Below are 25965 nucleotides of genomic sequence, written 5' to 3'. Positions count from 1 at the left end.
ACATAATAACTCTTTGGCCGAGAGACCAGTTTTCGTCAAAGTTGTACTTTAACTAAATCGCTGGTCTATCCTGAAGGTCCATGGGACTTCATTTTAGACTTATATTATCTGTTAACACATGGACGATTTCGTCAAGGGCTTCGTTACGTTTACCCAAAATCTCAACAGAATCAGAAAACAAAAGCCTCGTAAATACCACATTAAACTACATAAAACTCTACATTCTCCCTGCTTTGTTTATACTGAATCAGATATAGTTGTAAACTAAGAGCGGTTTTTGTATATGAATGCATGAAAACAGCACGGTCACCGCACTGGGGCACGCCAACCGGAAATTGAAGTTGACAATATTATAATACAAATTTGAAAGAGAAATGATTGATAAATAAAATCTTTTAAAAATTAATATTGTTCCAGTTTGTTAGGAAAAGTTGCAACAAAGGCTATTTCTTCGTGACATGGCTCTTGTTTATAACTTAGGTATATACACTTTGTGACGATACTTGAAAAAGGAATTACTTTCAAAATTGTCCTTTTAACTGGAATTACATGAGTCAATTCAACTGGACATGAGTCGTCTGTACACAAATTAATATCTTGCTCTTGTGAAAGCTCTTGAATCATGGAGTAATTGAAGGCATGGCATGTGCATCTGAACATACAGTTACTCATCCTTGTACAACTCGGCTTATATTGGAAAAAGTAAAGTATTTGCCCGAATCTTAAACCGTTTCCACCAGATTGATACATGACGGTATAGCTATTCCTAACAGTCGCTTTCCTGTACAAACTTGAATGAAAAATCTCTTTATCCTTTTTTATTCGAGTAAATGCAAGAACAGTGTTCGAGTCAGGATTGTATCCTAGTTCGTTTGCTAGAGCAGTGAACTCTTCCTTTGTAAGCTCTCGAGAAAAAGAAGATCCAAGTGCATAAGCATTATGCATTACTTGTGTTTGCTGTGTATTTTGTTGAAATCCAATTAGCTTCCGATAAAAAGCTAAAGCACTTGAATTACGTTCAAGGGATTCTACCATCTGTGGTAAATTTTGAATGAAAGAGACTGCTGAGACAATTTGCGAAGAAACGTTTTGCGTGCCATGAATCATTTTTAAGATATACCCATTCTTGTCTTCAAAATGAAAACACGAATGGGTCCACAGCGGACCAAGTTCCCGCACTGCTTGAGGAAGGTGCAAAAGATTGTGGATATTGATAGTTTGATAACGAAGTTCATATAAATAGGGAAGCATAAAGCAAAAGTATTCTAGGAGTCTTTGACAGTGCTGCAGTTGTATCTCTGATATCGAGTCTTGTAAAAGAATAAATGATGCTTCACTAAAAACAGCAAAATGATGAAAATAATGGTCATCCAAAATGCCAAACAACACCGGTATCCCATAATAAAGTAAAAATGACCTCAGCTCAGATGCCTTCCAATATTTTCTGTGGTTTTCAACTGTCCTTGGTATTCGTCCTATTTCAAAGGGAGGATGTAATTGAAGTAGCCTTTCATCTGCTTTTGTAACTTTGTTCGTAATGTTAAATGGTTTGCCGGAATGTTCTGGGGCAAACCAAAGGCCAAGCAAAGATTTCATAACTCCAAGGCATAACCCATGCATATAATCAATTGCAGTTCCTTTGATGATGTCATAACTCGAAAGCCCAGCAAGCCATGATGGTCCCTTAATACCATCTACATGCTTGCCACTATTTACTGCCTTTTCAGCGTGTTTTAGAGTTTCTGAATGAGTCCTTTGTGGTCCAGTGGGATCCGGCCGAATAAATGGAAATGCGTGGACGTGTCCTCTCTCAGAAACTTTAACAGTTTCGCCCTTTTGCTTACATTTCGAGCAACCATATTCTCCATTGTATTGCATTGTATTACATACCAGACATTTCGCCGGCAAGTCGCATGTTCCCGCCAGCAAGATTACTTTACTCAATACAAGAGGGCGAACGTTATTGTCACTACTTTTCACTTTTACGTTAATTCCATCCGTTTCTAGTTTTCTTAAAGATGAATGAAAAGGTTGTAAGAATGTTAACATGAAAGGTTTAGTATCTCCAAACCAGAGCCCAGCAAACAACATGTTTTCTCTCTTAGTGCGTTCAGCAAACGGAAGTTCGTTAATAACGAAGTATAATGGCCATATTGAGTACTTAGAAGATTTGAAAACTGGGACACCATCTGTATTCCATAACAAAGATAGGTTGTGTTGAAAATCTAATAGACCAGGGTTGCAATGTCTTTTATACTCGGATCCGTCGTAAATATCTTCAAAGTTGTCTTCATTTTTTTTGGTCCTTTTGAAACGATAGCTTAAGCTGTCATAAAAGCCATTTTTAGCAAACAAATTGCAAATCTGTTGCGCAATTGGTATCTCTATAAAGAAAGAGCAGGAGTTCCTCTTTGTAAGGTCTCGTGCACAAAGAGTGTTTGGACAAACAACTGTAGCTTTGTCATCAATGAGTAAGAAGCAATAAGAACAGTAACGATGATATACCAAAGGATTCTTGATGTTTTTGAAAAATTTTCGGAACTGTTGAAGGGATTTCCGGCACAAATTAGGGGCGATGCAATGCACACTGATCAAAACAAGCAAATCCTCCAGAGCGCTTCCAGATAGTGTATGCCGTATGGCGAAAGTAATGATCAGCAGTAAACTTTCTGACACTGTCAAAGGGGCATTGTGATAAAGCGGTTGATGATGCTCGTCGTTTTGCCTATCATTGTTTTCACTTTCATCATCTTCGAACAAGTTTTCAGCTGGAGTTGAAAACATTTCATCATAGTCATCGGTAACATTTGAAAATAATTCCTCGGGCCATGGTGTGCTATCATTAAGACTTTCATCAAATTCGGGCTCTAAAAGGTCAACCTCTTCTCTCCTTTGCTCAGGATCAACGACATATTCGGAATTCTCCAAAAGGTCCATATAGTCACAAATATCCAGTGATTGTGATGGACTTTGGGGGCTAAAACCAACTTCACTGATAGCTGTGTCATTTGTTTCCTCTAGTCCATCTCCAATAGACACTTGACTGTTGTCTTTGAAGAGTTCTCTACTGGCCACTAGGGCCTGGACACGAGTTAGATACCGCTGACCGGCTCAGTAGGAGCGGCCATCTTGTTTACGTTAAGATTACGTTTTAGGACAGAACTATAATACAAGACTATTCAGCACCAGTATATCTTTATTTATGTAAGTTTTCCATTTATTATATGTGTAATCGTTTACTTCACATTTATCTATACATGATTTACTTTAAGTGCTATTATTTAGCTTAGATTTTATATATTTGTATCTTAGGACTCTATCATCGTTGTAGAATAAAATACTATCAGACATCGAGAAGCATCTCTTTCTTCATGATAGAGTCATGGTTGTAGTTGAATGTTCTGTTCCTAGCTGCACCTTTAAGACACAGGATGTCACAGACGCCGTCGCCGTTGCACTGCTAAATAACCATGGGCTAGCACACAGAGACACTGCCACAACGCTCCAGGCCCCAGCGTCAAGAGGACCGAAACTAGATCGGCCGAAAGTAGACATCGGCATTTCAATAGAGGAATGGAACGTATTCGTCCGCCGTTGGGAAGTATTTCGCTCTGGCTCTGGCATAGACGATGCTTCAGCCCCATCTCAGCTCTTTCAGTGTGCTGGACCTGCATTGGGAGATAGCATCCTAAAGGCCAACCACAAGGCAACATCGGAATCCCTCGGAAATCTTCTCTCTGCTATGCGCTCACTGGCCGTCATCCCGGTTGCCACGTGCGTTATACGCACCGAGTTGCTGCAATTACATCAGGAACGCGACGAGGCATTCCGTGCCTTCACAGCTCGGGCGCGAGGAAAGGCCGAAACCTGTGCCTACAGCACACGGTGCGAGTGCGGCAAAACCGTTAACTATACAGACCACATCCTCCGAGACGTCTTACTCAACGGCATTTACGACCCCGACATACGTCGCGAGGTACTCGGGACCAAAGACATCCTGCAGAAAGCGGTGAACGACGTTATTGCCTTGGTGGAAAACAAAGAAATGGCCCGAAATGCACTCCCACCATCAACCCTCTCTGGCATGTCATCATTCCAGCAACAACGAAGAACACAACCCTCTGCGGCCCCATCACATCCAGATCAATCCAAAGAGGCAACTTGCCCCGACTGTAAGAGTCCCTTCAAAACCTTTACAGAAGGAGCGCGAGGATGGAACACCAAGCCCCATCAAGTGTGCATAAACTGCTACAGGGCCCGAAGACGAAAGCAACGCCAAAAACCCGCCAACATCCAGGCACTAGAATCTGAGCCTATCGCCCAAATCACAACAGTCAGCGTACACAGCACCCACAACAGTCATCGGCGCCGAAGAAGACAGCACTCTCAACGCTATAAACGGGACCTGACCATAACACATAGTACAATCCATAGGCCCCCATCAACGAGACTAGAGCATCACATATTCTCCAAGGGCGAATGGAGAAGAGCTCGTTTCAGAGAACACCCCAGAGTGTCCGTCACCATCACCGTTGACGGACCAAACAACCGATCTCACAACCACTGCTTTAACAAGGAGGCAAAAATATCTGCAATCGCAGATACTGGCGCACAATCAGACCTCTGGTCCCTAGAGGAGTTCACTGCCTGTGGATTTTCCCGTGATGACTTGCGACCAGTCAGTCTTGGCCTCTCAGCCGCCAACCGCTCCCCTATCGCCATTGAGGGTGCGTTCTTTGCCACACTAACAGCAGCCTCACGAGACGGTGCCAAAACAACCTGCCGCTCGATGGTGTATGTAAGCAGCTCCGTGCGAGACATGTACCTGTCCTACGAGTCACTGCTCAACCTCGACCTACTGGGCGAGCACTTCCCTACCAGAGAGAACACAAAGACACCCCTCAACGGCATACACATCCACGACAGCGTCCATAAACCACAACAACCCTCATCCATCAACGCCAGTAGGTTTATCAACGATGGCTGTACTACGCCACCCAATGCCAACGACACAACGTGTTCATGCCCTCTGCGCACAGCCCCACCACAACGCCCCAACGAGCTACCATTTCCGTGCACCCCGGAAAACAATGAAAGAATGAAAGCCTGGCTCCTCGAACGATACGCATCTTCAACCTTCAACACTTGCCCTCATCGAGCATTGCCCTGCATGGCAGGTCCTCCAGTTGAGATACATGTGGATCCAGAGGCCACACCAAAGGCATGTCACAAACCAGCCAGCATACCTGTCCATTGGCAGCAGAAAGTCTACGAGGACCTCCTCCGCGACGAGGCACTCGGTGTTGTCGAGCGAGTGCCGTATGGGGAACCGCTGACCTGGTGCCACCGCATGGTGGTCACTCGGAAGCACGACGGTTCACCCCGCAGGACTGTGGACCTATCACCCCTTAACAAGTTCTGCCAACGCGAAACCTTCGCCACTGAGTCACCCTTCCACCTGGCGCGACGCATCCCCAAGAACACGTGGAAGACGGTCACGGATGCCTGGAACGGTTATCACAGCGTCCCACTGCGAGAATCAGATCGCCATCTCACCACGTTTATCACACCATTTGGACGCTGGCGATACACCAGGGCGCCGCAAGGCTTCCTGTCCTCAGGAGACGGATACAATCGCCGTTTCAGTGCCATCCTCTCGGAGTTTGAACGAAAGGAACGTTGCGTAGATGACACCATACACCACGACACCGATCTGGAACAACATTGGTGGAGAACGATTGACTTCCTGACCAGAGTCGGCCAGTCCGGCGTCGTCCTCAACCCAGATAAGTTTCAATTTGCAGGGAAAAGTGTCAGCTTTGCGGGATTCCAGATATCGGACGCAACAATCGAACCGCTCCCCAAGTACCTGGATGCCATCCGCGACTTCCCCTCCCCAGAATCAACGACAGACATCAGAAGCTGGTTTGGCCTCGTCAACCAGGTGGCGAACTACGCACAGTTGCGAGACACAATGGCCGTATTCAAACCTTTTCTCAGCCCTCGATGTAAGTTCACATGGTCCCAAGACCTGGAGGCAGCATTCCAACAGTCCAAAGAAGTCATCGTAGAAGCCATCCGGGAAGGTGTTGAAATCTTTGACATGCAACGGCGCACCTGCCTACGGCCTGATTGGTCCAACCGCGGGATCGGTTACTTCCTGCTTCAGCAACATTGCAACTGCCCCTCCGGTATACCAGACTGCTGCCCAGGGGGATGGAAAATCACGCTAGCAGGTTCAAGATTCCTTTCATCAGCAGAGCAGCGTTACGCAGCCATCGAAGGTGAGGCACTTGCTGTCGCTTGGGGCCTCGAACAAACACGATATTTTACGCAAGGATGTGACAACCTTGTGATAGTAACCGACCATAAGCCACTAGTAAAAATCTTCGGTGACCGCACACTAGACGAAATATCGAACTCCCGCCTGTTCCGACTAAAGCAGCGCACCCTACCGTGGCGCTTCGAGATTGTCCACAGACCCGGGAAAACCAACCACGCCGCTGACGCCACTTCAAGACACCCCTCACCATCGAGCTCCGAGAGCCACTACTCACTCGGTAAACCAAGCGAACCTGACCTAGCAGAATCAGCGCTGATGTCTACAATCCGCGAAGACGCTCAAGGCCTCAGTGCAATATCGTGGTCCCTCCTAGCACAGGAAACAGCTAAAGATGAATCCCTCTGCCACGCTCTCCGTCTCCTCGAGCAAAACGGCAATATAGACAGCAAAGACCCTACCTTAACCAATCTCTCCCCAATCAGCGAATCCATCTATATCCAAGAAGGTGTCCTGCTGTACAACGACCGCGTCATTGTTCCCTCCTCCCTACGCCAAGGGATCCTCCAGCACCTCCACGCTGCCCACCAAGGGGCCTCCACGATGGAACAGCGTGCCCGTGCCATCGTCTACTGGCCTGGGCTATCAAAGGACATTCAGGACACCAGAGAAAGATGTGCCGACTGCAACCGCAATGCCCCGTCACAAGCGGCCACACCCCCTCTACCTTCGCCACCACCATCCACCCCCTTCGAAGCGATCTTTGCAGACTTCTTCGACCACGGGGGTTGCCACTACCTTGTCGTCGGAGACCGCCTCTCAGGTTGGGTAGAGGTTCTACGCTCAACAGCTGGCACCGATCTAGGAGGATCAGCAGGCCTGGTCCATCATTTACGCAGATTCTTCGCTACGTTCGGCGTCCCAGAGGAACTTGGGAGTGATGGTGGCCCAGAGTTCACAGCAGGTAACACTCAAAACTTCCTCCGCTCCTGGAACGTGCGACACCGCGTGTCCTCAGTAAGCTTCCCCCAGTCCAATGGGAGAGCGGAGGTTGCTGTTAAGGCAGCAAAGAGACTTTTAATGTCCAACACTGGTCCAACCGGGAACCTCGACCAAGACCGCTTCTTGCGTGCAATCCTACAGCTGCGAAACACGCCCGACCGCGACTGCAACTTATCACCCGCACAAATAATCTTTGGTCGGCCACTACGAGACTCACTTACCTTTGTAAGCCGACTAGAAAAGTTCTCAAACCCCAACGTCCGACCACTATGGCGTCAAGCTTGGATAGCGAAGGAAGAAGCCCTGCGCACAAGGATGTCCCGCACAACCGAGTCCTTGAGAATCCACTCGAGACCACTTCGCCCACTAACCCCTGGCGACAGAGTCTTCCTTCAAAACCAGCATGGCCCAAACCCAACTAAGTGGGACCGATCTGGCCTTGTAGTTGAATCCCTGAAGAACGACCAATACAGAGTGAAAGTAGATGGATCGGGACGGCTGACACTGCGCAATCGTCGATTCCTGAGAGCTTACACACCAGTCCACCCGACAGTCCCGCAGCAGACAGTATCCCCGCCGCCCTCCCTAGGAAGAAGCCAGGAGCAGGAGCACATACTGATACCCACAGACAAGGGACCACTTGAAGAGGCCTGTGAGCTACCACAAGATGAACCATGTGCCACATCCCCAAACGTTCCTCAACCCATCGTCCCCACACTCCCCCAACCACCAGCCACCGAGGGACCACAACCAGACGTCAGTCCCCCAGAAAACCCGTTGACCCAGGCACCTCCATACATACGCCCTACACGTGACAGAAGGACACCACGGCGCTATGAACCCGAGACAGGCACCTGGGTTAGAAACTGAGTCCAGTAATTCTGACTGCCCAGTCAGAGATTCCAGGACTGGGGGGGATGAAGAGTTCTCTACTGGCCACTAGGGCCTGGACACGAGTTAGATACCGCTGACCGGCTCAGTAGGAGCGGCCATCTTGTTTACGTTAAGATTACGTTTTAGGACAGAACTATAATACAAGACTATTCAGCACCAGTATATCTTCATTTATGTAAGTTTTCCATTTATTATATGTGTAATCGTTTACTTCACATTTATCTATACATGATTTACTTTAAGTGCTATTATTTAGCTTAGATTTTATATATTTGTATCTTAGGACTCTATCATCGTTGTAGAATAAAATACTATCAGACATCGAGAAGCATCTCTTTCTTCAGTCTTCTTGATCCACTTCAAAATATGTTGAGTTGATATCACATGCTATTCCCTCGACTTGGGAAAACAAACCGGGTATTTCGAAAGGCGTATTAACATCGGTTGTTTCTTCATTGCAAATAGAAGAAAAATAGTCATCAGTATTTTCAGCCATTGGTGAAAAAAAAACTATTATCCGAAGCTAAACACGGCCGTACGCGAGACTTATAGACACTTGACTGTTAGATACATTCCCCACTTGTAACCTAATATGAAGGGTGTTCCTTCAGGTGTTTGTTTTAACAATAGTGAACGCATTCTAAACGCATCACTGACAAGCTGCTTAGAAGCGAGCGTATTTTAACGTTGTTCAAATTTGGAATTTCGGCAAAAATAAGATAAAACCTAGCTATAAACTCGGATATGAAACTCGCTAATGATGATGTTTTTGTTGTCATTTTATGTTTACTTAGCTCAGTCTTGTGATTTCTTAAAAGTGAATTGGGTCAATTATCACTTGACTTAGTTCTCATAAGTTTAATACAAAATAATGTTTTTGAGGTACAATCATCTTGATCTCATAAAACTTACGGTTGTTCAAGTTTTACTCGCCAAAACATTGCTAAAAAGTAGACGGTACCAATCCCAAATAAAATTCTGCTGACAGTTACTGTTGTCTTAGAGAAATTACGACCACAACAAAGAATACAACGACTGCATACGTATCTACAGAAATGCAAATGATAATTTGTACAAGCGTTCAGTAGGTCTTTGGTTATAAGTTGACAGGTAAAACTGAAAATAAATATACTTAGGAAGCTGGTGTGAACTCTTTTCTATTTTAAGTAAACACGGTTCCTCTCTCTGAAATGGATCTTCGTACCCAACCAATAGGAAACCGATCCGATAAGGGCATGTTATCTGAGAGCGATCGACTGATCAAATGTCACTTTATGGACTGAGTTCAAACGCGGTGTTCACTTTTGCGCGCCATTTTCCGAATTGGTTTTAGACAACGCTAACAGCATCCTCTCAGCAAAATTCGTACAATGGCCTATGCTTTGGTTTACTGGATCCAAGATAAGCAGTACAGCGTTGTGTGTGCAAGGAACATTCATGGAAATGTCAAAGAGGGAGAAACAACTATGGTAGATTGGGAGGAGAGCAGGAAAGGTAGAAAGGCCGCTAAATTCACAGCATATCCTGCCAAGATAATAATGGTTGGAGGTGAGTCTTAACAAATGATCAGTGTTAAAATATACAGTCTTCGAATTTTGAATAATCATCGTAGGCCATGGCCTAAGTTACAAATATGTTCATGTTTTACATGCATAAAGAAAGTCAGTGAATTCCGTCGATCAATTTAACTAAGGGTTGTGTACTTCGCAACATAGCTGACTTGCGCGAAAGTACGGATTATCTGAAAAAATTACTACATATAAATCTATACAAGAGAATATTAAACAAAATTAACTACTCTTACCAACTTGGTAAAAAAAGAACAATAAGCTAAATCAAACTCGGTAATTTTTGCGCGGCGCCGAATATGTAGAAATTAAATTTAGGCGCAAAAACTTGGAATGTTGACTATGCAGCTATTAGGTTTCAACAGTCAACATGGTGACACTAGTACATTTGCATACCTTGATTTGATTCTTTGAGTACAGGGAAATAATGCCTTTAGACTTTCTAGAATAATGGTATATATTGATGATTAAAAGTGAAACATTTAGAGCTTGAAGCAAGAGACTTAAGTGATGTACAAATCACAAAATATGTATTTCAGATAACGAGGAGGAACTCGAACTGGAGTGCGTTAAGGTTGCTGAGGAAATGGAGAGCGAAGTCACGGCCAAAAAACGACCGCGAAAAAAATCAAGAATTGTTCTGGAGAGTGAAGAAGGAAATGATGGTCACCAAAACCAAAACAAAATAGTAAAGAAAACAAACAATGCCCCACGACAACAGAAGCCGGTAAGCAAAAAAGAAGAATTGAAAAATAAAAAGAATGCTGAAATAGAGGCGGGGAAAACGCAAGCAGCTATTTTCTTCAAGGAACGCTATACGGATCAAGCAACAGAAGTTGATGTCACCACCCATCAGCCTTCCACAGCAGAAACTCCTGGACCTCCACCTAACACTCATGCACCTCCATCTAACACTCATGCACCTCCATCTAACACTCATGCACCTCCATCTAACACTCGTGCACCTCCATCTAACACTCGTGCACCTCCATCTAACACTCATGCACCTCCATCTAACACTCATGCACCTCCATCTAACACTCATGCACATCCATCTAACACTCATGCACCTCCATTTAACACTCATGCACCTCCATCTAACACTCATGCACCTCCATCTAACACTCATGCACCTCCATCTAACACTCGTGCACCTCCATCTAACACTCGTGCACCTCCATCTAACACTCATGCACCTCCACCTAACACTCATGCACCTCCATCTAACACTCATGCGCCTCCATCTAACACTCATGCTCCTCCATCTAACACTCATGCACCTCCATCTAACACTCATGCACCTCCATCTAACACTCATGCACCTCCATTTAACACTCATGCACCTCCATCTAACACTCATGCGCCTCCATCTAACACTCATGCACCTCCATCTAACACTCATGCACTTCCATCTAACACTCATGCACCTCCATCTAACACTCATGCACCTCCATCTAACACTCATGCACCTCCATCTAACACGCATGGACTTCCATATTACACTCCAGTACGTCCGTCGAACACTGTGACTGAAGAAATATCTCTTGGGGAGACGGGTCACTTCTTACGATCTCTATACGACTTGGATGCGGAAGACATTTCAACATCCGAAATTGAAGTTGAACCAGTAGTCGAAAGAGTCGTTCCTTGTTCAAACTGCTCAGAAATGGTAAATGAGCTCAAAGAAGAAATAGCAGCTCTAAAAAGAAGGCAATTACCATGTAAGTTCTCCCTTGTACTTCTCATTGTTTTGCACAGGATTGCATGTACAGTGTGCATGCCATTCGATTAAAGTCACGCTTATAAGTTCGACAACGGAATTACAAACTAAGATAGCGATAATCTTATAGCGCCTATTGTATTAAGAGAATTCAAAATCTCAAGCTTTCTCACAATCGTGATTTTCTAGGACCTCTTTTTGTATAAATGAATCTTTTAATTGAAAACCAAACAACAATAACAAATACAATTGGTCTGTTTTGTTTACAGTTCCTATCAGTTCTGAAAACATTGAATTTCTCGAAAACATTTTGAACGCTTACAAAGGAGGCGACGTTGCAAACCAGGTAAGCGGCATCTTTTATAGTTTATACATCAATACATTATTTTAATGAGTTGTTTGTAACCTTTCTTTTTAAATTTAGTATCAAACATCATATGTAGGATGCAACGAATCGGCATCATCTCACACTAACATCAATGCTGAAAAGAACTTAAAACCAGTAAGTGTAACTAATTTGATACAAATGCTATGTCTTACGGTTTGTAGTTTAGCACGACTCACTAAAATGTTTCTCAAATTTCAGGCAGAAAGCAATCAAGAATGCTCCAGCATTCCAGGTCCTGGAAAGCAAGAACTTGTGCCAGGATCTGGAGTATATATATCTTCTGCAAGGCTCCATTCCATTCACAGCCAGAGCGGAAAAGATGCGAGAAAATTGTTTCTGCTGCTTATAGAAACTTTCTTTAGTGATGAAACACTGGCCACGAGTCTGGCTCACGGGACCCGCAAACTAACGTCAAAAGATGGGTCCGTGATGACAACACTTAATCAGGACATCGTCAAGACAGTGAAAGGTCAGCACCTATTACGTTATAATCTTAAACTAAGAAGATATAACTAGCTAAAAACTAGTGTGAGCTGCGTCGGTGTTTCTAATGAAACAGTAATGATGAAAAGGTAAATTATACACCGTGAAAAGATGAAAAAACTTACTGACGTTTCGGACGTTATTCCTTCGTCGGAGTAAAATCCCTTAAACTAAGGGATGGACAATTAGATAATTGATGGGCGATTGCAGGAATTTTGTTGGCATGATATATATATATATATATATATATATATATATTATTATTTTTTTTTTTTACATTATTTTTTTGCGTACAGTTAGATATTTTTCTTCTAGCAGAAGAGGTTGCACGATATTTTTTTTCTTTTTTGAGGTTTAAGTGCTTGCTCGATATTTTTTGGGGATTTACGCAACCCCCCATCCCCCTCAACTATCTAATGGTCCGTCCCTAAAAACTTATATATATTATTACAATAATGACTAAGTTTTAATAATAAAGATAGGGCACTTGCACTTATCGTTGAGCCGTGAAATTAAAACGGAAAAGCAATTTCTAAACGCTATCTTTTTTCTTCTAGCTTATTCTGGACGGTTCGCTTCCATAAACAACACGGAGTTGACCGTCTCCAAGATGAATCGAATTTTGACCAACAAAGTTGGGACAGCCAAGAGAAAAAAACTTAAGGAAGTTTCAAAATTTTAAGTCTTTGAAGGACTAATATAAAGTATCTTTAGGAATTTAAGTGTATTTGTAAGGAGTAAGTAGTAAGATAAGTGATTTATATAGGTTTGTATTTTTGAGTATATATATTATTACATTTAGGATGTGTGTTTATAAGCGTGTATTAGTAGCTATATTAGTGTTTCACTCACAATGACTTACTTAGGATGTTTTGAAAAATGCCTTTATGCCAAAAAAATTAGGTAGCTACATATTGTCTGAGTACGGATTCTTTGTTGACAGCTAGAAAACGCTTTTTCTTTCTTTTTCCTGATTCGGTATGGAGTAAGGATCGATTGCATGGGCGTACTAATCTACAGAAGTATGCCATGCATGTAGTGATCTCTATGATGTAACCTGATATCATATTATACATCACTCATCTGCAGCAATCATGTTCTTGTGGAATGTTGATAACAAACATTATTTTGTTCTCTAAATAAAAGGGATATGATTGGTGGAGCCAGCATATTGTTTTTAAATGTTTAGCATCTGCTGAACGTCTGTAATTGACAGACCTAACTGCAGATCAATTTGGCAGACTTTATGCAGATATTCTGCAGATAATCTGCAGATAATCTGCAGATAATCAACAGATATTCCACAGATAATCTGTAGATAGTCTGTAGATTTTTAGCAGACTGTTTGCAGATCTGTAACAGACTTCTTGGCAGATCTGCAGCAGATCAAAAACAGATCTGCCCGTTTCGTACGGGGGGAAACATAATTAATATTAAAAGCACTCATAATATACCTTGTTTTTCGTTACTAATTCTTCAACATAATCTGCCATTCCTAATTCTATTAAAAAGTCCTTTGCAGCAATCTGAAACAAAATCAAGAGAGTTGCATAATTTAATATAATCAATGCACACTCTACCTGAACTTCGACATGCTATTGATATTATCGAGAGCTACTTTAATTTATTTTATTTTGATATTTCTTTGTGTCAAAAATTTACTCATCCGATGTAAAAACCACGGATACCGATCAAAGTTCATCAATTCCCATAAGCTTATACTTTGCCGTGTTGGAATTGCTTGAACCAAGATGGCGGACGAGAGTGGCTTTTTGTGCGCCAAAAGCGATGCATTGCAATACAAAGCTTTAATTACAACTTTTTTACTTAATACCATCAGAAAAGTCATCCTTTTTATACTCGTATCAATTAAATCCTCAATTGGGAAGGCATATCAACAGATGAACTTAATATTTCGAGTGAACATCCAGTCTACGATAGTGAGGACTTAAATTAATCCCTCGACGTATTAAGAGCAGTATTCTGTAAGCATAGAGAATACCTTGGCAGGGCAACCTCACCAAATCTCATAATATTCCATGCACAAATAGGCATTGAGGTACTATTCCAAAAAATGCTAATAGATTTTTGAATCTCAACATTCCGGAATTTTTTAGGGCCATCAACTCTTGAGGTGGTTCATGACCCAAATTTCAAAATCAATTTAATGGATAAAACCAGGTCACCAAAACAACATTTTTAGTTTGATATTCAGACTTTTTCGGGTTTTCCATTGAAATACATCTTCGCTTGAACACAAAACAGCATTTTAGCAGAAATTAATAGCATTTTCTAATTTTGAGCTTCCTGTGTTAGGAGCCATGTTTTGCTCGGTTATTAAAAAGCTGAAATTGTTCAAATTCTAAGCGCTCTAGCTCCCTGGCCATACATCCAAATGAAATGATTTTAAGTTTGCAAACAAAGCAAGTACTCGATTTCCAAAATCCAGAAGGACAGCTCTGGCAAGGCAAATTTTGCCTAAAAATCCCATGTTGAATACACCATGATTGCGTGAAAATACAAAAACATACCCGCATTCGATATCAAAAGTATTTCTTAGTTAACAAAATATCAAAGCAAAACCAGTTGAAAAATGACAACAAATATCTATATTTTTAATTTGTGCATTGTTTATGTACATAAATGTCACAAGTTTTGCAATTTGAGCCCATTTATAAGCACAATTTTGCAACTTTCTAGATTTTAGATCCAACAATTTCTTCTCACCTTCAGTCTCGCTTTTGTGTACAACTAGAATATTTTTCAGCATTAAATAGTACTCAGTTGTCCATCTTCAGATTACTTCTGGGAAATTATCGATCAAGAAATATTTAACTGGGCAGTAAACAGAGACAGTCGAACGATAATTTCACAGCTGATTGTTGAACGATTGGACACTAAGCGATGGGAAAGCTTATACCATTATCGTCACGGCATTCCAACTGATTATTAGCGAATATTCTGAATTCAAGGCTCTTTCTCCATTTTTTTGAGGAAATCTGTGGCTGATAGACCGCTAAATGTACAGTAAATAGCAATGAAAAGACAATTTCTGCAGACCGTGGCTGTTTACAATATTGTTATGCATGAATTCATGATGCATACCGCTGACGGCAAACTAAAGCGCGGGAATCAGGTGGAATCAGCTGTGTTTACCTTCTTTAAACTATGAGTAATAAGTGTGATTTTTCAAATCTTTTAAATAATTTCGATGCATGTAAAGAGGAAGAAAGTTTTATTAAGTTAAAAGAATGCGATCGTGATATATCAGGTTATTTGAAGTACCACAAGGTTAATTTAAACGAGAAACTGACTGAATGGCAGCTGATCCTGGCTTGAGCAGGTAACACAATCCATTATGTTGAAATGATAATGTTGTTTAGTGCATATCTATTGTATTTCGTGAACTGAGAGCTTAATCTTTTATTTTAACATTGCCTAATTTCTCTTCAATCTTTTGATCTTTAGGGGATGATTTGTGTGGTTTGTTTTCTTTCCAAATATTAGTTTTTGCAACACAGGAAACCCATGAATTGGAGACTCCAAACTAATTTGGAGACATGCGATATGACACTCTACGCCTTTCTTCTAGGCTTTTTTAACCTGTTTTTCATATATTTTTTAAAAGAATTCTTCTAATTTTAAAATTGTTCAGTGGTAGCACATCATTTAACAAAGTCCAATGTTAGCATGTCTTAATGTCAAAGGTTTTACCAAACAATACGATATGGTATTTTTTAATTTATGCTATTATATTTCTAGGTATACTCGAAAATGTTGAAAAGTTTCATTCCTTCAGCATTTGCTCTTTTCATCGTGACGAATATGGGATGCGGTGAAAACTAGAAAAATTAACTGCTGTGTGCCCAATGCAATTTCGACGCATCCAGCCAAAAGCAGGAAAGGCGATATAGGCTGCTCACATCAGTATGCAGTGAAAATCAAAATTCTGACCGGAGTCTGTATACCAGTTGGATTGCGTAAGGAGAATATCATTTATTAATACTTTTATGCGCAACCTAACGGGTGTGTTTGTTTCCCTTTTTTGATAGCAATTTGCAGACATTGCCGTGAGAAGCTCAATAGTATATCCATCATAAATATCGACCGTCCTGAAGAAACATTGGTGGAGCTCTGCGAAACCCAAGAAGGGAGCATTGAAATGTCTTTGAAAGGACAACAGCGTCTTCGCTCTACAAGAACAAAGATATATAGTGATCAGCAGGCATGCACAAAGTGGCTTTATAAGATTATGATTTTAAAAGGTCATAAGTTAACCATTTTCTATGCTTTCATTAGAGCGTTGAAGAACCAGACTACGACACGGATTTGAAAATCAACCTAACAGCTCAAATGAGGCAGAGGGAAAGTTTAATTGCAAATGGCACGCGCGAACATGTCTTGAAATACAGAAGAGAATTATTGAACAATTTTCTTACATGTTGTGGTATTGATCCTTTACCAAAAGTCGATAAAATGAGTGAGCATTCAGAACGAACTAAAAGATTGTACATTAGCAAAGCATGTGACATCATCTCCGTGGTTATTAAACTGATTTATCCAACCAATCCAGGGGGCTTTGGAAGTCTCTCAAAGAGAATACTTCTATAGACAGTGCGCTTGGCATAATTCCTGAGGAGCACCAATTCTCTCCCGAGGAGTCAAAGTACCTCCAGTCATTGAGTGAAGCACATGAGAATGCAACTACATGGGCTACTAGAAGGCAGATCTTATCTGTTATGGCAGACCTTGCTCCCTACAAAACGTTGGTCAAATTCATTCCAGGTTGTTATGAGACATGAGGCAATATTGTTGGGTTCTATCTTGGGTTTATTCCTTGTTATTCTTAACAACAGAACTCTCGCATCTATTCGCACGTGTTCTTCTGTATGCCTCTAATGCGCATGCTCAACGCTCCTGAATATGCATATCATTACATCCCTCTTTCTCTTATAATAATGAACAGTAACAGTAACTTAAAATGTTCCACGAATGCTACTTCTTAATGTTCTTGCCTCTTTGGTTCAACATTCTTCGAATCCGTAACGAATTGGTGGTCGTACAGTTCGCCCACTTCTTGTGATGTTGTGACCCTCTTGAGGAGTTGTGACGTTCTCGTTTGGTGAATCCTGCTGGGAATGGTTATCCTCGAGCTTGGACGGAAGAGGTGCTTCTCTTATGTGGTGGCGATTGCGTCTCAGGTCTCTTCCTTCAGACGTTGTTACCGTGTATGATCGAGGAAGACTCGGAATGTTTTCTTTTACTACAGCAGGTGTCCACTTGAGGGTGGTAGGTTCCTGAATGTTAACGTGTTGACCGGCGTGGAGCTCTGGAAGTGGTCTGGACCCTCTGTCATAATAATGTTTCTGTTGTTGCTGTCTATGTTGAAGCCTTTCGATTATTTCGTCACTCGTGTTATCTCTTTGGATCTTTCTTGGAAGGTTGTCTTGTATGGGTCGTCCAAGGAGAAGTTCAGCCGGTGTCGGCAATTTGTTGTCTATGGGTGTGGTTCTCAGACAAAGCAGTGCCATGTTCGGGTCAGTCTTGGCCTGTTGTGCTTTCTTGAGGGTGGCCTTTACGATCTTAACTTGTTACTCTATGAATCCGTTGCTTTGCGGAAAATTAGGGGAACTTGTGATATGTCGAAATCCGTATTCCTCTGCAAAATCTCTGAAGGATTGACCATCATACTGGGGCCCATTGTCAGATCTCACGACTCGGGGAATACCTTGCTCGCTGAAGATCTGTTTTAGGAGTAAGACTACTGTCCTACTGGTGCTTTGTCCCTTTGGTATCTTCCTGACAAAATTGTACTTTGAGTAGTAGTCAGCTATCAGGAGGTAGTCTGACCCGTCAAGTTGGAATAAATCTGTTCCAACTGTATGCCACGCTCTAGGTGGAGTTTCGGCTGGGTTTAATGGTTCCTTCCGTTGGCTGTCCTGTAACTCCTGGCACGTGACACATGACTTTGTTACCTCCTCAATGTCCTTGTTCATACCCCTCCAGTAGACGGAGGCTCTTGCGCGGAGTCTAGTCTTTTCTGTGCCTTGATGGGGCTCATGGAGTTTCCTCAGGATGTCGGCTTGCATTTCTTTCGGTATAATAATGCGGTGACTTTTCAGCAGGACTCCTTCTTCGATGGCTATTTCGTCTCTATATGACCAATAGTCCCTTATTATCTGTGGCACTTGTTCTTTCTTTTGGGGCCATCCGACATAAACCTGTTCCTTGAGTGCAATCAGTTCAGCATCAGATGTGGTGTTCTTCGCAATTCTCTCTATGAAGGACTCGCTGAACTGCGGGATGATCTGGTGAATTTCTACATTAAGATCAGGAATTGGTCCTTTCTCTTCTAGAGATAGTCTGGAAAATGCGTCAGCAAGCTCCATCTCTCTGCCCGGTTTGTATCGTATGGTTATGTTGTAGGGCTGCAGTCTGAGTAGCATTCGTTGAAGTCTTGGAGGAGCGGCCATTAGGTGTTTTAGGTGGATACTCTCCAATGGCTTATGATCTGTCTGGACGGTTACGCTGCGACCATAGATGTATGTGTGAAATCGTTCACAGCCATAAACAACTGCTAACAGTTCTCGTTCGATATTTGCATATCTGGATTCTGTGTCCGTAAGAGCTTTGCTGGCAAAAGCAACAGGTTTGTTGTCTTGGAGGAGAACAGCCCCGATGCCTTTTAGCGACGCATCGACCTGTAAGGTTGTTTCTTTTGCAGTGTTGAAGTAGGTCAGGGTTGTCTCGTCACTGATGCTATCTTTTACGTTATCGAAAGACGCTTGGTGTGAAGAGCTCCACTTGAATTCGTTCTTTTCTTTGAGGAGTTCTCGAAGAGGCGCTGTGTGGCTGCTCAGGTTTGGGATGAATGGGCCCATGTAGTTAGCAAGACCTAAGAAGGTTTGTAACTCTTGTCTGTTGCATGGTGGTTTTATCTGCTTAATTGCTGAGACTTTATCTGGATCTGGGCGGACTCCTTCTTGGCCACAAATGATGCCGTAGAATTTGATTTCCTTTTGCTTGATCACGCATTTGTCGGGGTTTAGTTTGAGTCCTGTTTCTCTGCATCGCTGGATCATTCCGTACATGTTGTTGTCGTGGTCTTCTTCTGTTTTTCCGAAGACGACGATATCATCTGCAATTCCTACCACACCTGGACATCCTTCAAAGGTCTGATCGATTTTCGTCTGAAACACATCCTGTGACATCTTCAAACCAAAGGGCATTCTATTGAACCTGTATCGCCCGAAGGGAGAATTAAAGGTAGTTAGATAGCTGGACGCCTTATCTAAGACAATGTTCCAATATCCACATTTGGCATCAACGATGGAGAATGTCTTTGCTCCGCTCAGCTTGGGTAGTAACTCCTCCAATGTTGGGGTAACATGGTGTTCTCGTAAGATAGCTCTGTTCAAGTCTTTTGGATCTAGGCATATTCGTAGTCGACCGTTGCTTTTACACCGGTAGACCAAACTATTCACCCATACTGTTGGTTCTCCTTCCTTGATTTTGGTGACGATTTTGTTCTTTTCCATTTCTTCTAGCTCTGCTTTGATGTCATCTTTCATACTTAGTGGTACCTTTCTTGGTGGATGGACTACTGGTGGTATAGTGGGGTCTAGTATGATCTTATATTCTCCTTCGAATTTTCCGATTCCATCGAAGCACTCTGGGAATTGCTGGACCAGGTCTTTCTTGTCTGCGATGGGCTTTTTGTCTGTGACGTGGTCTTGAACTTGTTTGCTGATTCCGTAGTTGAATTTGATGAGGTTCAGCTTCTGGCATGTTGGTAGGCCGATTATTGCATTTCCAGGGGCATCTGTAACGTAGAAGGTTGCTCTTGTTTCTTTGTTCTTGAACTTACATGGAATTTTCACAGTACCATAGTGATGAATTCTTGTTCCCCCGTATGCTGTTAAGATTGTTTTTGATTTTCCGAGGACTCCTCCTTTAGGCAATTGGGTGTGGTTATCGATGTTCTCAGGAAACAATTGACGATATAGTCTGATTGGCAAGATGTTCCCTTGAGCCCCTGTGTCAACTTTGGCTCTGAGTTTCGTCTGAAGCTGCTTTTGCTGGGGTAGTTCCACGTCGACTGTCACAAATATCGACTGCTTGGATAATGCGTCCTCAGTAATGTGATTTATGTCTAATTTAATGGACAGGAATGTCAGGGAGTCGAACTGGTCCTGGTCTTCATCGTGGCTTTCAATTTGGCTTACTTGTTTTTTCTGTCTGCAGACCTGTGCGAAGTGGTTCAGTTTGTTACAGTAATGGCAAAACTGTCCTTTTAATTTGCCGGGCATCTTTCTGATCTGTTATGGGCTCCTCCACAATTGTAGCATTTCGTGCTTTGGTATTCTTGTGGTGCGCGTCTGTAGTTTTCCTGGGATCCCTGTGGTTTCACGCCTTGCTGGGCTTGGGGTTCCTGTGTTTTCGGACGCCATCTTGGATTCTGTGGATTTTGACCGATGGAATTTCTTGCTTGTTGGCGTACGAAATGCATTTGTACAGGAATATCTTCTTGAATTCCGCTTGCCATCGTTTCCAACTCTTTCCTGGAGGATTCGTGCGATTTCGCGATGCTGATGGCTTTTTGCAGAGTTAGCTTGGCGCCTTCGTCGAAAAGTTTCTCTCTTATTTTTTCTACGCGTGTGCCGATGACGATCCTATCGTGGAGCATTTCGTTTTCTTCTTTAAATTCGCAATCTTTGGCTAGCTTTTGAATGTCAGCAATAAATTCTTCTATTGGCTCGCCTGGTTTTTGGACCCGTTTATGGAATTTGTATCTTGCAAATACTGGGTTGGATTGGGGACTGACATGTTGTTCGAATCGATCATAATATGTCTGAAGTTTACCTTTATCTTCCTCTGTGATGTCTGACCATGTGTTGAAGATGTCCCTGCCCTTTTGGCCTGCCCATATTAGCAGATAGCTGCATTTCTCTGCTTCATTTCTTGGTTTGAGTGGGCCAGTGAACATTAATTCGGCATGTTGTTTGAAACGTCGCCACTCTTCTCGGAGGTTTTCGCCATCCCAGCGCATCGTTGGGGTTTCAACTCCACTTAAAGCCATCTTGGGGAGTTTTCTCAGACTTCTGACACCCTGTTATGAGACATGAGGCAATATTGTTGGGTTCTATCTTGGGTTTATTCCTTGTAATTCTTAACAACAGAACTCTCGCATCTATTCGCACGTGTTCTTCTGTATGCCTCTAATGCGCATGCTCAACGCTCCTGAATATGCATATCATTACACAGGTCTGACACAGTACCGAGTTACAGAAGCAAGGAAACATAAAACGTTATATGGTCGTGGTACTCCAATTTCCTTCAGTACTCAGAACAGACAGAGAGTTGACCCGTGCCAATTAGAAGACTTCATTAATTTCATAACAAGCTCCTTTGTAGTGCAAGATTTACCATTTGGCGACAAAAACCTGAAACTTGAATCTGGAGAAGTCATTCGTATTCCAAACGTTATCAGAGTATCAATAATTGAGCGGATAATTGACCAGTACCTTAGTTATGCCAAGGAGACAGAAAAGACACCACTGAGTAGAAGCACTCTAAGGCGTGTACTATCAGTTTGCAGCGCGTCAACCAGAAAGAGTCTTCAGGGTCTGGACTACTTCTCAGCTGATGCTGGTAAGGCATTTGATGACCTCGCGCTTATTGTAAATACTCTAGAAGAATGTGGAATGGATTCCATCAAAGCTGAAGACATCAAAGGCAGACTTTTATCAGGAAAACAGTACTTGAAGAGTGACTACAAGGTAAGCACTCCTGAACCACCCAGGACATGGAAGTGGATAACGCATACACAATATACAACACGGTATTTTATGGTAATAATATTTTTTTGATAGGTGCACGTATCTGAGAATTCAACCATTCCAGACCATTGTATAAAGTATTCTCTCAGTAACAGCAGCAAGAAAGTTTTTCAAGCAACTTGTGATGATCATTTACACAACCAAACTCAGGACCGCTGTGAAGACCTCAAAGTCACTCTCGATGAAATCAAATCTGAAGTTGAGCACACTCGTTTTTCAAATGATGACGAGAAAGACAACGCCACGTATGTAGTTCGTGAAGCCTGCAACAACATTGAAGCATATAAGAGACATCAATTAAGGACAATAAATCAGGACAAGGCTAAACATGATGTTATGGAACTACTCGATGAACACACCGTGCTCATAGTTGATGACTTTGCGATGAAATTCCTCCCCCAGCATTTTCGCGAGTCACAAGGAAACTGGTTTGCCAAGCGAGGGATTTCTTGGCATCTTAGCCATGTAACAACAAAGAGAGCAGGTATTCTTCATACCCAGTGTCTTATTCACATTATCGAGAAGTGCAAACAGGAAAGTAGCGATGTAGTTTCGATGATGGAGAATGTAATGGCTCAACTCAAAGCAGAAAACCCAGGCATTACGAAAGCGTACTATCGTTCTGATAACGCTGCTTGTTATCATTCGATAAACACTGTTGTGTCTTGTCAAGAAATCAGCAAGCGGTACTGGCATTCAAATTGAGCGTTATGACTTCTGCGATCCACAAGGCGGTAAGGGTCCTTGTGACCGCTTTGCCGCCACAGTGAAAAACCATGTTAGAATCTATATGAATGAAGGCCATGACATTGTTTCTGCAAAGGATTTTAAAGAAGCAATGGAGTCACATAACGGGATTCCTGGCGCAAGAGTAACACTTGTACAAGAAGACATCGTCAATAGTGAAAATGATACGCCTGAACAAAAGTGGGAAGGAATAAGTAGCCTGAACAATTTCCAGTTTGATGAAAAGGGTGTTAAAGCTTGGCAAGCATATTCAATAGGCGAGGGACAATTTTCACCTTGGTCAAAGTTTGAAGGTAAATGAAAATTGAGATAATATTTATCAGTATTCTGTCTTTTTCTGTAGATATTCCAAAAAAAAGTCTGATAAAACTGGGCAGTATTCTTCTTAACCGATCAAGCTGAGCATCTCGTGATACTCATCTTCTTTTTGTAGGTTCTGGAGGAACAACTCGTACTGAATGGCTATCTAATACATTCTCTGGAGATGGGTTTAAAGAAGTCCAGGTGATAAAAGAACCAAAGAACGTAGTCAAAGCATGTGATGAAGACGAAGGCTCAGAGACTGCAGCAAGTGAAGATTCAAGTGATTCGGTTCACATTTTTACTTGCCCAAACGAAGGCTGTGTGAAAGTGTACCAAAGTTATGGAAAACTGGCCTGGCACATAGAACATGGGAAGTGTGAATACAAGACTGAAAGGGAGTCTCTTCTAAACAAAGCAAAAGTCATGTATGCTGAAAAGTTACTAGTCGACCATAATGTGAATTCGCAAGGTAATGTAAAATCAGGGGTCCATGAGAGCGTTCCATCTACTGACCCACTTCTTCGGGGCTGGGCTCTTCGTCCAACGAGAAAGAAGTCGAGGTTTACAGCAAAACAAAAGGAATACCTCGATGAAAAGTTTGAATCAGGAGCGAAAACCGGGAAGAAGTATAATTCTCTGCAAGTATCTCTGGAAATGAGGACAGCAAGAGACAATGAAGGGAAGCGCATTTTTAGTGTCGACGAATTTCTTTCTGAAGATCAGATTAAAGGATATTTCTCTAGAAGCTCATCAAAAAGAAAGCGGGGCAATGTTAGTGATGAAAGTGAAAGAAAGCAAGCTTCAGCTGTAGCCGAGGAGATGATGTTACAAGACATGCGTCAACTGGTGGATAGAAATATCCAGATATCTCATCCAATTATAATTGATAACTATAACGTGTGTGACCTGGTAAAAAAAGACAGATTGAACAAACTTTCAATCCCACTGCTCAAAAACCTATGTGAAAAGCTTGATCTCAATTTGACCGAAGTAGGCTCGGGAAAAAGAAAGGGTCCTTATATTGCACTACTCAAAAAACTTGTGGCGACCTGTTCCTGCAGTCAAATCTAAACAACGATACAATATTACGTATAATGCAGTTGTCGTTAATTTTTTTAAATTTTTATCACATCACCATTATCATATCTATTAATATAATTCTCATAATTAATGATATTATCATCTTCCATCATCATTATAATTTGTTTCATCATTATTATTATTATTATTATTATTATTATTATTATTGTTATTATGATAATTATTATTATTGTTATCATCATTATCAATATTCATATTATTATGATCGTTGTTATCATCATTATTATTATCATTATCAATATCATTATTCAGTTGTGTTTGTTTCTTTCAGCCCTTTTAATGATTAAATATTACAAAAAGTCGAGAAGTGTGGTCAGCGGTATACATCATGAATTCATGCATAACAATATTGTAAACAGCCACGGTCTGCAGAAATTGTCTTTTCATTGCTATTTACTGTACATTTAGCGGTCTATCAGCCACAGATTTCCTCAAAAAAAAAAATGGAGAAAGAGCCTTGAATTCAGAATATTCGCTAATAATCAGTTGGAATGCCGTGACGATAATGGTATAAGCTTTCCCATTGCTTTAATAGTGTCCAATCGTTCAACAATCAGCTGTGAAATTATCGTTCGACTGTCTCTGTTTACTGCCCAGTTAAATATTTCTTGATCGATAATTTCCCAGAACTAATCTCAGGGGCGGCGGAAGCTGAAACATTTTTGGGGGCACTCCAATATTTCACGGTACCTTGAAATGACCCCCCCCCCCCCCCTCCCTGTTTAGCTTGATTACAAACGTGTATGTGTGATATTTCAATCAGTAACATTTTGCGCGCATTAAACCACTTGCAATTGTGCTGAGAGACACAAAAATGATGCAAGTCGTCGCTAGATATATCGTATATTTTTTAGATACAGAAAATTATGTAATATCAAAATAATAAATAATGGTAATCATAACCAAATCTCATGCGTTTTTTTTTTTTTTTTTTTGTGAGAGGCATTATATTCTGGGGGGCCAGGCCTCTCCAAAAAATCTAGTGGGGGGGCCAGTGCCCCCCGGCCCCCCGCTTCCGCCGCCCCTGAATCTGAAGATGGACAACTGAGTACTATTTAATGCTGAAAAATATTCTAGTTGTACACAAAAGCGAGACTGAAGGTGAGAAGAAATTGTTGGATCTAAAATCTAGAAAGTTGCAAAATTGTGCTTATAAATGGGCTCAAATTGCAAAATTTGTGACATTTATGTACATAAACAATACACAAATTAAAAATATAGATATTTTTTGTCATTTTTCAACTGGTTTTGCTTTGATATTTTGTTAACTAAGAAATACTTTTGATATCGAATGCGGGTATGTTTTTGTATTTTCACGCAATCATGGTGTATTCAACATGGGATTTTTAGGCAAAATTTGCCTTGCCAGAGCTGTCCTTCTGGATTTTGGAAATCGAGTACTTGCTTTGTTTGCAAACTTAAAATCATTTCATTTGGATGTATGGCCAGGGAGCTAGAGCGCTTAGAATTTGAACAATTTCAGCTTTTTAATAACCGAGCAAAACATGGCTCCTAACACAGGAAGCTCAAAATTAGAAAATGCTATTAATTTCTGCTAAAATGCTGTTTTGTGTTCAAGCGAAGATGTATTTCAATGGAAAACCCGAAAAAGTCTGAATATCAAACTAAAAATGTTGTTT

General features: G+C 41.8%; 6 protein-coding genes across 6 annotated transcripts; 4 read left to right on the top strand and 2 right to left on the bottom strand.

Moving 5' to 3' along the window:
* Window positions 1-36: 36 nt before the first annotated feature.
* Window positions 37-8672, bottom strand: LOC148911305 (uncharacterized). Its single transcript, XM_089029945.1, has 2 exons — window positions 8520-8672; window positions 37-3081 (listed from the first exon to the last, which is right to left on the bottom strand). The coding sequence occupies exons 1-2, from the start codon at window positions 8670-8672 to the stop codon at window positions 403-405; spliced, it is 2832 nt and encodes a 943-aa protein (XP_088886071.1). The 3' UTR covers window positions 37-402.
* LOC148911306 (uncharacterized) lies at window positions 3054-8512 on the top strand. The gene is made up of 2 exons (XM_089029415.1): window positions 3054-3204; window positions 3313-8512. The coding sequence occupies exon 2, from the start codon at window positions 3383-3385 to the stop codon at window positions 8150-8152; it is 4770 nt and encodes a 1589-aa protein (XP_088885541.1). The 5' UTR covers window positions 3054-3204; window positions 3313-3382; the 3' UTR covers window positions 8153-8512.
* LOC148911304 (uncharacterized) lies at window positions 8669-10635 on the top strand. The gene is made up of 3 exons (XM_089029944.1): window positions 8669-9724; window positions 10284-10475; window positions 10601-10635. Exons 1-3 carry the CDS (start codon window positions 9547-9549, stop codon window positions 10633-10635), a joined length of 405 nt encoding a protein of 134 aa, XP_088886070.1. The 5' UTR covers window positions 8669-9546.
* Window positions 10636-11141: 506 nt separating this feature from the next.
* On the top strand, window positions 11142-13497 carry LOC148911303 (uncharacterized). The gene is made up of 5 exons (XM_089030078.1): window positions 11142-11465; window positions 11734-11810; window positions 11889-11966; window positions 12051-12321; window positions 12893-13497. The coding sequence occupies exons 1-5, from the start codon at window positions 11411-11413 to the stop codon at window positions 13015-13017; spliced, it is 606 nt and encodes a 201-aa protein (XP_088886204.1). The 5' UTR covers window positions 11142-11410; the 3' UTR covers window positions 13018-13497.
* A 4429-nt stretch (window positions 13498-17926) lies between these two features.
* Window positions 17927-21414, bottom strand: LOC116307917 (uncharacterized). Its single transcript, XM_089029943.1, has 2 exons — window positions 20638-21414; window positions 17927-20581 (listed from the first exon to the last, which is right to left on the bottom strand). Exons 1-2 carry the CDS (start codon window positions 21412-21414, stop codon window positions 17927-17929), a joined length of 3432 nt encoding a protein of 1143 aa, XP_088886069.1.
* Window positions 21415-22964: 1550 nt separating this feature from the next.
* Window positions 22965-24295, top strand: LOC148911302 (uncharacterized). Its single transcript, XM_089029942.1, has 2 exons — window positions 22965-23214; window positions 23355-24295. Exons 1-2 carry the CDS (start codon window positions 22965-22967, stop codon window positions 24293-24295), a joined length of 1191 nt encoding a protein of 396 aa, XP_088886068.1.
* The last annotated feature ends 1670 nt before the right edge of the window (window positions 24296-25965 follow it).

The sequence above is a fragment of the Actinia tenebrosa genome, unplaced genomic scaffold, assembly GCF_029948245.1.
Source record: "Actinia tenebrosa isolate PJP-AT-01 unplaced genomic scaffold, QUT_ActTen_1.0 PGA_scaffold14__42_contigs__length_11649687, whole genome shotgun sequence".
NCBI classification, from domain to species: domain Eukaryota; kingdom Metazoa; phylum Cnidaria; class Anthozoa; order Actiniaria; family Actiniidae; genus Actinia; species Actinia tenebrosa.
This window is presented reverse-complemented; position numbering and strand designations above follow the sequence as displayed.

Excerpts from the sequence above, each read along its gene's own strand:
- LOC116307917 (XM_089029943.1), bottom strand. The coding sequence starts at position 21,414 with ATGGCTTTAAGTGGAGTTGAAACCCCAACGATGCGCTGGGATGGCGAA. Across the intron at positions 20,582-20,637 it reads ACAGATCAGAAAGATGCCCG|GTCTGCAGACAGAAAAAACA; the intron begins GCAAATTAAAAG and ends CACTTCGCACAG.
- LOC148911304 (XM_089029944.1), top strand. The coding sequence starts at position 9,547 with ATGGCCTATGCTTTGGTTTACTGGATCCAAGATAAGCAGTACAGCGTT. Across the intron at positions 9,725-10,283 it reads CAAGATAATAATGGTTGGAG|ATAACGAGGAGGAACTCGAA; the intron begins GTGAGTCTTAAC and ends TATGTATTTCAG. Across the intron at positions 10,476-10,600 it reads ACGACAACAGAAGCCGGTAA|CCTTCCACAGCAGAAACTCC; the intron begins GCAAAAAAGAAG and ends ACCACCCATCAG.
- LOC148911302 (XM_089029942.1), top strand. The coding sequence starts at position 22,965 with ATGAATGAAGGCCATGACATTGTTTCTGCAAAGGATTTTAAAGAAGCA. Across the intron at positions 23,215-23,354 it reads ACCTTGGTCAAAGTTTGAAG|GTTCTGGAGGAACAACTCGT; the intron begins GTAAATGAAAAT and ends TTCTTTTTGTAG.
- LOC148911303 (XM_089030078.1), top strand. The coding sequence starts at position 11,411 with ATGGTAAATGAGCTCAAAGAAGAAATAGCAGCTCTAAAAAGAAGGCAA. Across the intron at positions 11,466-11,733 it reads AAAAAGAAGGCAATTACCAT|TTCCTATCAGTTCTGAAAAC; the intron begins GTAAGTTCTCCC and ends TTTTGTTTACAG. Across the intron at positions 11,967-12,050 it reads CTGAAAAGAACTTAAAACCA|GCAGAAAGCAATCAAGAATG; the intron begins GTAAGTGTAACT and ends CTCAAATTTCAG.
- LOC148911305 (XM_089029945.1), bottom strand. The coding sequence starts at position 8,672 with ATGGCTGAAAATACTGATGACTATTTTTCTTCTATTTGCAATGAAGAA. Across the intron at positions 3,082-8,519 it reads TTGAAGTGGATCAAGAAGAC|GCCCTAGTGGCCAGTAGAGA; the intron begins TGAAGAAAGAGA and ends ACTCGTGTCCAG.
- LOC148911306 (XM_089029415.1), top strand. The coding sequence starts at position 3,383 with ATGGTTGTAGTTGAATGTTCTGTTCCTAGCTGCACCTTTAAGACACAG.